Below are 14,133 nucleotides of genomic sequence, written 5' to 3'. Positions count from 1 at the left end.
TTTTTTACAAAAAAACTGAGAGGCCAAAATAAATGACTCATCGTCCGAGGGGGTGTCTGTTTGTACGATGAAAAACACACTGAGTGAATAGCCAGCTTCATTCAGTACTTCACTGAACTATGTTATAATTATGAGATAATTCTTACTCTCACTGTGTTTTGAAGTGAGTTAGATGACACTACCTTTCTCATACTGCCTGCCCTCACCCATTGCTATCCCCGTGTATGCTTTAATGAAGCATATACATTTTCCCTTCGAATTGTCTTCCCCGTCTCATTTCTCTGATCTCCTCTGCTGCTTCTACTCATTGCGAACGCTGCCAAACGTATATGGATGATTTTCATTTGTCGCACAATTAGAGAGCTTTTTACCCACTCGGTTCATTTGTTTTCATCAGTTTTTTTTCTGAATAGGTTTCAAGACAAGTGAGCGTCTCGTCTCCTAAAGAGAGTGTGCACGCCACACGCACACACACACACACACACACACACACTGCTCACTGGATCTGATCCTAGGAACCACTAACGAGAGAGGAGAGGGAGAGTACCGCTAAATCACTTGGAGGAACGGACAGAGTGTGAAAACCAGAGCGAGGTGGAGAGAAGGGATTTACTGCTGGAGCACTCATTGAGGAGTAGAGGGAGTGAGTGTGTTGAATGTTATAGAGGTTGAGGTGTGAGCTCTGACAGGAGAAGGGTTAGCAGACTGAGTGGTGACTGACTGATTCACTGCTGTCATTTTCCATTTTCTGCTTATTCAGAGTGACAGTAGTGAGTGCACACATTGTCATACTGTCTGCTGTCTATTGCAGTTCTCTGTTCGGAGGGTATGTGACTGACTACCACTACAGCCGAGTGAGGGTAAGTTTAACCTACTTTTTTACTCGTCATTTTGTTGCCATCTGGGTTGTCTCTGTATTTGTATGTTATCTGGTGTATGTCTCTCTGTGTCTGTGTGTACTTGTGCCCACATGAGTAGTTGGTCCTAAAATAACCACTCTATGAATAAAACCATGCTGAGGATGTTGTACTTCCCACATGTCGAGTGGTAGTGGGATCTCTCTTCAATGTGACTTCAGTCCATGGTGTTACGTCTTATTGACGTTTCCCTTCACATATCTGGAAGTCTTCAACTTTCCATTTGTTCTCAACTTCTCGTTCCCCTCTTCTTCCTTGCCGTTTGAGCTTACTGACAATTATTCTTTCTCTCAGTATCCTTCTCTCCCACCGTTTATCTCAATATGTCATTTCCATGAGAACTCTTGATCTCCTGTCCCCTCTCTCCAATGATATTTAGCTATAAGTGACCATACTACCACACACATGCACACGCACCTGAGTGTGGCTGATCCAAAAAAAAAATGTTTTGTTGTTGCGACTAACCAGGCCAGACCTGTCTAGAGTCCGTGTGACAGACAAGGAGGGAGAGAAGACTGGGAGAAAGAGCGCATGGAAGGACAGAGTGATGATCCAGTACATGGGTTGTTGTCATTTAGAGACCCGATATTTAACAGTTACAAGTTAGGGACATATACTTAAAATAATGAGGTGGCTGTTAAATATATTTTTCCAACACAACCATTTTTAGGGATTAAAGGCTTGTCAGAGAAAGAGAGATGAATGGGGTGTTTTCCCTGAGAAGAGCAAGAGAGGGGGGTTCTTATTTAATGAAAAGTCTGGACTACCTACTTCACATGATAATTTTTGAGTCTTCATCTGCATAATTTACTTTAAGTATGGCTTAAATAAGTGCTGACACATACAGTATTGAGCAACAATGTTATCTCAATTCCGCTCTTTGACATATCTCATCTCTATCTAAAATTAGGGCTTTTTTTATTTATCCATGAAACAAGTCTTAGAACACGCTTTGTACCCACTTTCCATGATTTCCCATAAGCACTGCCATGTAGAGCTTTTTCACAACAAGCCCATTTGCCGAACAGTACTGACAGTTTACCTTTGTTGTTAAACATATTGATTTCCTGTCAGTCAAAGGACTAAAGGAAGTAGGATACAAATATATAGTAAATAAGCGATACAAAGTATACTCCCTTACAAAAAAAGATTGCAGTTTTGAAACTGCAGTTGATTGTGCTATTTTGGTCACAATAATTGCAGAATATCTGCAAAATGACTGCAGTAAAAAAAAATTATTTTGGATGCCGTATTTGCAGCATACTGCACTCTAACTGCAGTTATGCAGCAGTGTACTGAAGTTATACTGCACTCTGACTGAAATATTTTGTAAGGGTTGAAAGCAGATGCTTCCACAGTGGTGTGGTTTCTGAATTGGAGACGATCGTGGACTACAGGAAAAGGAGGGCCGAACACACCCCCATTCACATGAACAGGGCTGTAGTGGAGTGGGTCGTGAGTTTAAAGTTTCTTGGTGCCCACATCACCAACAAACTGTCATGGTCTAAACACACCAAGAAACTTGTGAAGAGAAACTTGTGAAGAGGGCACGACAATGCCTTTTCCACACCCAGGAAACTTTGGCATGGGTCCCCAGATCCTCAGTTCTACAGCTGCACCATCGAGAGCATCCTGATTGGTTGCATCACCACCTGGTATGGCAACTGTTCGGCATCTAACCGTAATACTCTACAGAGGGTAGTGCATATGGCCCAGTACATCACTGGGGCCAAGCTTCCTGCCATCCGGGACGTCTATACCAGGCGGTGTCAGAGGAAAGCACAAAAATTGTCAGACCCCAGTCACCATAATCATAGACTGTTCTCTCTGCTACAGCACGGCAAGCGGTACCGGAGCACCAAGTCTAGGTCCCAAAAGCTCCTTAACAGCTTCTACCCCCAAACCATAAGACTCCCGAACAATTAATCAAATGGCCACCCAGACTATTTGCATTGATCCCCCCCCTTGTTTTACACTGCTGCTACTCGCTGTTTATTAAATATCCATAGTCACTATACGCCTGCATGTACAAATGACTTTGACTAACCTGTACCCCTACACATTGACTCGGTATGTAGCCTCATTATTGTTATTTTATTGTAACTTTTTTCAAACTTTAGTTTATTTAGTAAATCTTTTCTTAAGTCTATTTTCTTAAAACTGTGTTGTTTAAGGGCTTGTAAGTAAGTATTTCACGGTAAGCTCTACGACACCTGTTGTGTTCTGTAAATCTGACAAATAACATTTTGATTTGAATTAGTTGAGCAATCACCGTCCCATCAGAATCTATTCCAAGGCTCACTGAAGCTGTTCTGGCTTGTGGTGGCCCAACACTCTATTAAGACACTTTATGCAGGGGTTTCCTTTATATTGGCACTTACTGTACCTGTAGTATTTCTGATTGTCTTAACTTTTTAACCACAACTAATAAGCTGTGCCTTTTCAGCCATGTTTTTCTTCACCTCAAACAAAAAGTAACAAAGTCTGTTTGTGTATTTGAGAAATATTTCCAGCACTCTCCCCTTCGATAACCACGTAGCCTGGAAAATGTAATGCTCTGAAACTATATATTCTGCGGAAACATCATACAATCCCCGAACGCTTCTTCTCCCTTGGACAAATAAAGCCGTATGTCTGGAGATCACTGGCACGGGAATCTCTGAGGGCCCAGAATAGTTCGTACAATTTTTCATGTTTGCTAGCAAGAGCTGAAGACAGAGAAGGCTAGAATAAAGGCAGACAGGCATAGAGAGGCCATATTTCATGCAACTGAAAGAACCTGAACCAACTGCCATGTGGTGTAGCCAATGTGATTTATAATGGATATGTATTTCCATCAGCGTATTTTCTGTTTGACGAAAATGCCCATATGAAAATCATAGGTCCAAACTGGCATGCAGATTGGTAGAAATGGTCATGTAAATTATCACTCCACATGAAAAAAAGTTGCTGACCACTTTAAGGCTTAAATTCATTCATATTGTTTTTGTAAAATAAGTCTATTATACCAGGGGCAAATTGGCCATCTGGCAAATGTCAGATGGGCTGGACCATTTGTTTTGTTTGGGTGGGCTGGTAGAAATATTGTTTTAATATACAAATAAAACAATAAGAAATGTGGCATGAACAGTGGCCCATTGGCATTTATTTAATGATTTTTGCTAAAAGAAAAATTGTTATACTAATATATAATCAGCCTTCGGCCGATAGGTGGGCAACTGCTGGCCCTCCAACCAAGGTGGGCAGGCCCGGTTACATACATCATAGCCAAATACATTTCAACTCAGTTTTTCACAATTCTTGGCATTTAATCCTAGTAAAAATTCCCTGTCTTAGATCAGTTAGGATCATCACTTTATTTTAAGAATGTGAAATGTCAGAATAATAATAGAGGACGATTTTATTTCAGCTTTTATTTCTTTCATCACATTCCCAGTGGGTCAGAAGTTTACATGCACTCAATTAGTATTTGGTAGCATTGTCTTTAAATTGTTTAACTTGGGTCAAACGGTTCGGGGAGCCTTCCACAAGCTTCCCACAATAAGTTGGGTGAATTTTGGCCCATTCCTCCTGACAGAGCTGGTGTAACTGAGTCGGGTTTGTAGGCCTCCTTGCTCACACACGCTTTTTCAGTTCTGCCAACAAATTTTCTATAGGTTTGAGGTCAGGTCTTTGTGATGGCCATTCCAATACCTTGACTTTGTTGTTTAAGCTGTTTTTCCACGACTTTGGAAGTATGCTTGGGGTCATTGTCCATTTGGAAGACCCATTTACGACCAAGCTTTTACTTCCTGACTGATGTCTGGAGATGTTGCTCCAATACATCCACAAAATTTTTCTTTCCTCATGATGACATCTATTTTGTGAAGTGCACCAGTCCCTCCTGCAGCAAAGCACGCCCACAACATGATGCTGCCACCCCCGTGCTTCACGGTTGGGATGGTGTTCTTCAGCTTGCAAGCCTCCCCCTTTTTCCACCAAACATAACGATGATCATTATGGCCAAACAGTTATATTTTTGTTTCATCAGACCAGAGGACATTTCTCCAAAAAGTACGATCTTTGTCCTCATGTGCAGTTGCAAACCGTCGTCTGGCTTTTTTTAAGGCGGTTTTGGAGCAGTGGCTTCTTCCTTGCTGAGCGGCCTTTCAGGTTATGTCGATATAGGACTCGTTTTACTGTGGATATAGATACTTTTGTACCCTTTTCCTCCAGCATCTTCACAAGGTCCTTTGCTGTTGTTCTGGATTGATTTGCACTTTTCACACCAAAGTACGTTCATCTCTAGGAGAAAGAACGCGTCTCCTTCCTGAGCGGTATGGCGGCTGTGTGGTCCCATGGTGTTTATACTTGCGTACTATCATTTGAACAGATGAACGTGGTACCTTCAGGCGTTTGGAAATTGCTCACAGTGATGAGCCAAACTTGTGGAGGTCTACCATTTTTTTCTGAGGTCTCGGCTGATTTCTTTTGATTTTCTCATGATGTCAAGCAAAGAGGCACTGAGTTGTGATAGAGTGAATTATAAGTGAAATAATCTTTATAGTCTTTAAGCAGTTGTTGGAAAAATTACTTGTGTCATGCACAAAGTAATGTCCTAACCGACTTGCCAAAACTAGTTTGTTAACCCAAAATTTGTGGAGTGGTTGAAAAACAAGTTTTAATGACTCCAACCTAAGTGTATGTTAACTTAAGAATGCATCAGATGACCTGGCCTCCACAATCACCTGACCTCAACCCATTTGAGATGAGTTGGACCTTAAAGTGAAGGAAAAGCAGCCAACAAGTCCTCAGCATATGTGGAAACTCCTTCAAGGCTGTTGGAAAAGCATTCCTCATGAAGCTGGTTGAGTGTGCAAAGCTGTCATCAAAGCAAAGGGTGGCTACTTTGAAGAATCTCAAATATAAAATATATTTTGATTTAACACTTTGTTTGGTTACTACATGATTCCATATGTGTTATTCCATTTTGATGTCTTCACTATTATTCTACAATGTAGAAAATAGTAAAAATAAAGAAAAACCCTGGAATGAGTAGGTTTATCCAAGTCCTAAAATAAGAGGTCAAGAGGTCTTTACATTCCCGAATGCACTGTACATACAGCGTGGTATAGGCTAAGTTATCACCTGATGTAGGTTAGTAAGATTGTATGCTTCTGATGTAGGTTATGTTCTTCTCATGTAATAATAATATGTTATTATCCTGTCTCCCACAGAAAACGAGTCTGTGGGATCCATTTTTAGAAAGAGGCTATAAATGTGTAAAAATGTTGAAAAGGTCAAGGGGTCTGAATACTCTCCGAATGCACTGTATGTAGGCTGGTGTAGGTATGTAGGGTAGTTTAGAGGGACAGGGAGGGAGCTTTAGATCTCTCCCTTTAATGATGTATCTCAAAGCCAATCTGAAACATTGGAGGCGAGAGGTGCTGTGTTTGAGAAATAAGCTAAAGGTGGAGTGAAACTGCCAATCGAATGAAAAAAACCCACTGTAATTCACTTAAAGTAGAAGAATATGGGCATGTAGTAGATGCTTTTATCCAAAGTGACTGATGCGAAGTAACAACAAAGACATTTGATATGTGTGGCTCATATGGGAGTCAAAACCACAACTGATATTGAAAGCGCAATGCTCCAATCTATAAAGCCATCAGCACCGGTGCGGTATCACATCCACCGGATGTACAACTCCAATCTGCATTGAGCTGAGATTGTGGAATTGTACATATATCTACTGTATGTGTTGTATATACAAGGTACAGAGTTCAAGAGCTTTGGGTGTCTAATTATGAGTTATAATTCTTGATGTTATTAGTCTCTCTTGTTACTTTTTCAGACTGTTCCAGACTCTCTGTCCAGAGGAGCATGATGACTACTTTCCCCAATGAGACAGGCTTCTCCTCCCTCTCTCCATCATACTCCCTCTCCTCTCCCACACCGTCCCTCACCTCCAACTCTTTCTCTTCCTTCTCCCTCTCCACCTCCTTCTCTCCGTCCAACTGCTCCAGCTCTCCGTTGCTCTCCTCCCCTCCCTATAACTTCTACGCTGTGCTGCTGGTGCTGCTCATCTTTTGTGTGGTGTTTGGCAACGTGCTAGTTTGTGTGGCGGTGTCGCGCGAGCGCGCCCTCCAGACTACCACCAACTACCTCATTGTCTCCCTGGCCGTGTCTGACCTGCTGCTGGCCATCCTGGTCATGCCCTGGGGCGTCTACCTGGAGGTGGGTGGGTGTGTGTGCGGGTTCGTGCGTGCGTGTTTCTATCCATCTGGCATCCAGTGTTTTTCTGTCTCTCCTTCATTTGTCTGTCTCGTTCCCTGTCTTTACCTCCTAGGCTCTCTACACTCGTTCATTCGTAGGTGTTTCAAAAGCCCTCTCAGATAATGTCACGGTAGCAGTCAATAATGCATCAGCATGGCTGTGTCTCTAATGGTACCCTATTCCCTATGTAGGGCACTCATTTTGATTGGGGCCATGAGCTACAAACCCCTGCTGTTCAGGGACACATGTAATAATCCCTCACGTGTGTTATTGTTCATACTGTATGTGTCCCTTTCCTAGGTGGTAGGGGAGTGGCGCTTCAGTCTCATCCACTGTGACATCCTCCTGACCCTGGACGTCATGATGTGTACTGCCAGCATCCTCAACCTCTGTGCCATCAGCATCGACAGGTACTCCCACTCTTTCTCTATATCTATCCGCAGTATCTATCTTACTACAGTATCTATCTACAGTATATCTCTCGCTCTCTCTCCCCAGTATCTATCGCTCTATCGACAATGTCTGTCTCGCTCGCTCTCCTCCCATCACTCTCTTCTCACACTGTCTTCGAAATCTGGATTGATTTCATTGTGCCCTTGCAGCGAAAACGTATTTTAAGGTGATGGTCATGTCTCCTGATGGGACATGTGTTTTTTAATGGTTTGTTATGGTTGTTTTCCCATCAGAAAAACATTTCCTGTCTTTTAGGGTACCCTCCTCATTTCGCAAGTATCATCTTCTTAACATGAGCTCATTTTGTCCAACCAAATCCTTCCCCTTTCAAAACCAGTGAAAGAAACGGACAATTTCAGCAGCCTCAATAGTTGTAACCTAGTTTGTCCCATTGTAGATTGATTCGCTCTGACTGTGAAGCCATGTCTCAGGGCTTAGTGTGGGTACTGTTCTTCTTTCGTATCTGTACCTGACCACCAGCTCTTTGGAGGGATGACAGTCTCCTCTCCTCACACCGGGCTTTCTATGGAAGGCTCTTAGTGGTTTGTCACGCTGCTGCACCGTGAAACTGACTTGGACAGCTTTTGTTTGTGTTCGACCAGTGAATGAGACTAACAGACAATGCACCTGAACTGTGTGTGGGCGGTGGTGGCCAAGGTGTTTGTGTGCGGGATTCTTTGTGCACACGTGCGCGTGTGTAGGCGTCAGCTCGAAATACTGCATGTGTGTGTGTGCAGGTACACGGCGGTGGCGATGCCCATGCTGTATAACACCAGATACAGCTCCAGGAGGAGGGTGGCTCTGATGATTGCTGTCGTGTGGTTCCTCTCCTTCGCCATCTCCAGCCCTCTGCTGTTTGGACTCAACAACACAGGTCTGTCTATCTCTGTGTATGTATATGTCTCTCAGTCCCCCACCCCCCAAAAAAAGATTGGTCCTTTAAATTAATCATTTTAAGAGGAAGTGAAAAACGAAACACGATTCTGAATAAGACTTCAGTTTTTCTTGGGTGCATACTGTATGCTTGCATAATTGTCTTAAGATAACACATTACACAGGCTTTCACATTTTCCTCAAGAGATGCTGAAAGAAAGGAATATTTCTCCACTCTCCACTGTTCCCGAGACAAAATGTTTCATTTGTTGTTTCATTTCACTGCTTGAAATGTAGATTTCTGCAGGAGTTAATTGTATTACGCTACAGATGAGCGGTTATAGGCCTACAGTCAGTTTATATTTCAGTTACAATTCCATTTAACCCATATATTTAAATGAGGTAAATTCTGATTATTCATGGTTCCCCATGAGCGGGATATCAAAGGTGCATGTCAACAGCTTATCCCGGATAAGACCTGAAGCGAGATATGAGCTACTATCTGTTATTCTGTGTGCATGTCAATTACTAGGCCGAGGCTACAAAGAAAGCATCCCCCCCCCCCCCGTCCTGAATAGCTGCAATTTGAACGAATGTTCCAAAAGTATATATATATGGCGGCAGGAACCTTCTCTGTCTGTCAAATAAATACATTTGATTTGTTGTACTGGATATTTCCGTAGAAGCAAGACGCAGTCTTACACATTGCATTGGGGCAAAACAATTAACGTTTTGTGTGATGGTGTAATCTTTATAGTTATGCTGCCATATAGCCAACAATCTGCCTTCTGTTTAGCCAACGTTTCCAATCATGTCGAAAAAAGGAAATTAAATCGCTAGACAACCGCCTCGTGTCGTGCTCATGTTTGCCCATAGCCCACGGTTACAACAGACAAAGAACTACCTTTGTTTGAACTGGGTTTTTCTGTGTACATGTGGCTGCGGAGTCACGGATTGACTGAGCATCAGCTGAAAGGAGGCTAGTGGATCCCTCATGCACAGAAATCTATGTATTTTTAGCAACAGCAAGTCGGGTTCCAGAGAAACCGGAACCGCAGTCACTCCACTCCGATGAATCTATTCAATCACACCGTGCTCTAGTCTCATTCACTCATTTAAGTCTAGGAGAGACATAGACATGGCCCGGGAAACCCCCACGTGTGCAGAAACCCCACACTCCTTTATGTTATTAGCCATGTAAAATAACCATTGCGATCTTCCAGTCCATCTGTAGTCAGCCTGGAAGAAGATTGCAGCCCTACTGGATATCTGGGTATCAGAGACCGAATGAACAATCAGTCAGAGAGGCCTACATCCTGTTTATTCACGACGAACAGCTATGCAGTCACTGCCATCACTAACACCACACGCACATGCACACACAGACACACTACTGCTCGCTAACAGCTTTCAGCTCTGTGTGCTTTTAATCAGTCAACAAGTTTCAATGGAAGAAGGGCTCATTGATTGGCCTGTCAGTCCACATCCACAATACAGAAGGTTTATCAGTGATGCGGGCTGACGCTTTAAGTCGGATAACGTGCACATCACGTTTTGCTCAAGATGGTATTTTATTTTTTTATTTTTTTACTATTATTGCACTGTCTCGCCGGAGCTGTAGCTCGTGCAAAACGGAGCGAACTAAGGTTTGGAATATAAGCTCCTACCTTGAGGACGGGGCTGAAGAGAGTACTGCTTATCGTATGCAAATACTGCACAGCGTGGTGCAACAACCACTCGCTCGAGCTGGAGTGGCCAACACTAAAAGACAATTTATGCCTGATCAGAAAATGTGGTCGGAGGCTTCGTATGGAGGCATGCAGAGGCCAAATGCCCATGGCTGTGTGCCGCTCAAATATTGTAACAATGCAGAGGGCTCCGTATCGCTCCGCGTTGACATGATTGGTTGACGGTAGGTGAGGGCGGGAGGTCCTGTATAAACACAAACTCACTTCCTTGACAACAGCTCTGTGCTGCTCGGGCAAGGCACAAGAAGTATAAATACCCTGACCTCTGCAGACACCATATCACACATCACACTACCTCATCCCCATATTGTTACTTATCCTCTTCCTCTTTTGCACCTCAGTTTCTCTACTTGCACATCTTCATCTGCACATCTATCACTCCAGTGTTAATGCTAATTTGTAATTATTTTGCCTCTATGGCCTATTTATTGCCTTACCTCCCTACTCTTCTACATTTGCGCACACTGTACATAGATGTTTCCACTGTGTTATTGACTGTACGTTTGTGTGTAACTCTGTTTTTGTCGCACTGCTTTGCTTTATCTTGGCCAGGTCGCAGCTGTAAATGAGAACTTGCTCTCAACTGGCCTACCTGGTGAAATATATATATATATATATATATATATATATATATATATATATATATATATATATATATATATATATATATATATATATAATAGAGGTTTGTTTTACAGTAAATGCACTACGGCCACTGCAGATATCAGATTGACCATGCAGCGCCTTTAATCTGCCTGTTAACATTCAGTAACCTTCGAGAGACCCGTCAACACACCGCTGGGAAAACGAGATGATTGGCGTTCAGGGTCACCATGTGTCCTATAGAACGGCTATGGTTATACTGTATATGGGGAAGCTTGCGTTTATTGGATTGGACCTACCATCTAAACATCCAATTCAATAGAAAGGCACCTACTTACAGTGTACAGCATATTGTAATTTGCTAGCAGCTGGATACCGTTGAAAGGGTTCAACTCGACTGTAGTGTGTTGTGTGATAGGCCGTGGCCTGGCCTTATAAGAAGCAGATTTGATATGCCTTTCAGACGTTGCATCCAGCCTGAATATGGAGAGAAACGGCCAATGCCGGATGCTTATGTACCAGTCTTCTCTGGAGCTAAACCAGGCATTTACTTGGTTGCCACACCATTACAGAGTGGACTTAGACAAATTTAACAGCGAGGGTTGACATCTTTGGCTATCTGACCAGAACTCAAGAGGAAAACCTCTCTCTTGCTTCCTCCTCCCACCTGTCCCCACTCCCAAACAACATCTCTGTTTCTATCCACCTCTTCTCATCCCCTTCACTCCATCAGCCAGTCGGGAGGAGACCAAGTGTGCCTTCGCTGACCCATCCTTCGTGGTCTACTCATCCGTGGCCTCCTTCTATGTTCCGTTCATCGTGACCCTGCTGGTGTACGCCCAGATCTGTGTCGTGCTGCGGAGGCGGGGCCGACGCACCGTGCCCCGCAGACACGGCCTGCACCCACAGGGAGGAGGCAAGACGGGGGAGGGCCACAGGCACAGGAAGGTTCATGATTAGTCAACCAATCTATCAGTTAACTAATCAGCCAGTCATGAATCAATTAACCCCATACAACAGCCAGCTAATAAATCAGAGGCAGGATGAGGAAGTGAAAAAAGCTTGATTTAAAAGAAAAACTTTCTTATCTCTCCCTTCATCCTCTCAGAATAAGTGTACCCTCCCTGAGGATGTGAAGCTGTGCACTCTGATCACGAGGCCCCCCACCACCGCCCCCCGACGCAAGAAAGTGGTAAGTCGCTGGAACACTGTGACCAGAAATTGGATTACGAAATCTCCTACAATATGAGCCTTAGAACTACAGTACATATCTCTACATCGCTTGCTGTTTCTCTGTCTCTTATTTGTCTTTCCCTCCCTTCCCATCCTTTCTTCCTGCCTCTTGTCTCTCTCTCTCTCTCTCTCTCTCTGTCTGTATCTCTCGCTCTCACTTCGTTTTTCTCTATCGAGCTCTCTTTCTCTTTTCTCTCTCTCTCTCACCACCCTCCTCTCCCTGCCTCTCTCCCCCTGCCCTATTAGACGTTAGTGAAGGAGGCGGTGGTGCACCCCCTGGAGGAGGAGCCGGTGGAGTGTGGTTTCCTGTCCCAGTTAGACCAGAGCCTCCCCCCGCCTCACCCTTCTCACCGCCCTCCCCCCTCCGGACGAGCCACCAAGATCTCCCTTTCTATCTCTGTGGTACCCGTGCCCTTCCCGTCACCGTCGGTGGCACCACGCTCTGCCCTCGTACCCCGCCGTGCCACCTTCGAGGATGGCATGAGTGGCCGCGAGCGATGGAGGGAGCGCAATGCAGACAGGGAGAAGGGAGCGATGGAGAAGGAGAGGGTGAAAGGGACTCTGTCGCAGCAGAAGGAGAGGAAGGCGACCCAGATGCTGGCTATCGTGCTAGGTGAGAGAATCAGAAGGAGACGATGAGGGTGGCTGAATGGAGAATGTTTCAGCCAGTCCCAATTCACTCCTTACCCCTTCCCATTGGCCTTTCAATGTTTGATGATCTGAAGGGAAGTGACCGAGAGTGAATTGAGGCCTGCTCACACCTTTTCATTCTCCTGCCTCTCCCATAAGGTGTGTTCATCATCTGCTGGCTGCCCTTCTTCCTGACCCACGTGCTGAAGGCCCACTGTGGCAGCTGCTGTATCTCCCCCTCTCTGTACAGTGCTGTCACCTGGCTGGGCTACCTCAACAGTGCCGTCAACCCCGTCATCTACACCACCTTCAACATCGAGTTCCGCAAGGCCTTCATCAAGATCCTAAACTGCTGAGTACAGGGAGGAAAGGGATGGGGGGAGAGTGGGAGAATGTGTGAAAAGTGTACAGGGGCAAAAAAAAAAGTCAGAGACTTGAAATAAAACTAAAGAAGGGAAAGAGAGGGGTGAAAACAAAGACCAGAAGGGAGTGGAAGGAGAGATGGAGGGGAAGAGGGGGACAGAGAGAGAGAGAGTCGACAGAATATTTTTTTTTAAACAAAAAAAATTGAACAGGTCAAACAGAAGAGTAAGTGAAGCAAGACCGATATACCAAATCAAAACAGACTTGGGAATGATAAAGAGGTTATGTACACTTCTGTAAATCTAAAACATAGCAGGGAGAGAGTAATATTCTGAAGGTTCTATTGGAAGAGATGGGGCAGGGGACAAAACAGTGGCAGAAGACTGTCCCACTCCTTATGGGGATGACTAAGTAAGTGTATTACTCTCTGATACCCCTCTGAAGTATACTGTCGTAGCGACTGCAGACATTGTAATTTAATTAACAGAGTTAAAACAGGACAGAGGTAATATTTTAAGGAGATACACAAGAAATCTGCACAATTGTTCTCCAATAGCAGTCTTGTTGCGTCGTCCCAGTGTAAACATGCCTGTAAGAGATGTATTATATTAAGAATATGTTGGTGAAGATATGATGCCATATTAACATGGTGATATGATGCAATATGATGAGCGACTAATCAAGGTTTGTTCATGAGGTACATGTATATATTGTTGTTTAGAGTGTGAGCTCTAAATATCTATTACTGTTATTGTACAGGTAAATGTAATAAATGATGTTCTACTCATATTGCTAGTCTATTTCAAGTTTTCTGTACTGCAGGGTTGGGGTCAATTTGAATTGAAGTCAGTCAATTCTGGAAGTAAAGATATTTTTCAATTGATTAATAATGGAGAAAAAAGTTGTTTTCATTGACAACTTCATTGACAACTTAATCAGTGTTTGGATTAATTGACTAACTTGGTTTCAAAACTGTTTAAATACATTTGCTCTCTACGTTGATCTCTGGTTCCAAACACCAGTGTGGATGCTCCCCGTCTGCTGCCAACAGTAAGTAA

At 43.7% G+C, this 14,133-nt stretch overlaps 1 protein-coding gene across 1 annotated transcript; it reads left to right on the top strand.

The window, feature by feature from the left end:
* The first annotated feature begins 175 nt into the window (after positions 1 to 175).
* On the top strand, positions 176 to 13,862 carry LOC124004678 (D(2) dopamine receptor A-like). Its single transcript, XM_046313368.1, has 9 exons — positions 176 to 643; positions 812 to 860; positions 6,751 to 7,133; positions 7,473 to 7,582; positions 8,363 to 8,499; positions 11,583 to 11,797; positions 11,958 to 12,041; positions 12,329 to 12,695; positions 12,872 to 13,862. The coding sequence occupies exons 3-9, from the start codon at positions 6,780 to 6,782 to the stop codon at positions 13,066 to 13,068; spliced, it is 1,464 nt and encodes a 487-aa protein (XP_046169324.1). The 5' UTR covers positions 176 to 643; positions 812 to 860; positions 6,751 to 6,779; the 3' UTR covers positions 13,069 to 13,862.
* Positions 13,863 to 14,133: the final 271 nt, after the last annotated feature.

The sequence above is a fragment of the Oncorhynchus gorbuscha genome, linkage group LG19 (genome assembly GCF_021184085.1).
Source record: "Oncorhynchus gorbuscha isolate QuinsamMale2020 ecotype Even-year linkage group LG19, OgorEven_v1.0, whole genome shotgun sequence".
Lineage (NCBI taxonomy): Eukaryota > Metazoa > Chordata > Actinopteri > Salmoniformes > Salmonidae > Oncorhynchus > Oncorhynchus gorbuscha.
The sequence above is the reverse complement of the archived record's forward strand: the minus strand, read 5'-3'. Positions and strand labels throughout refer to the sequence as shown.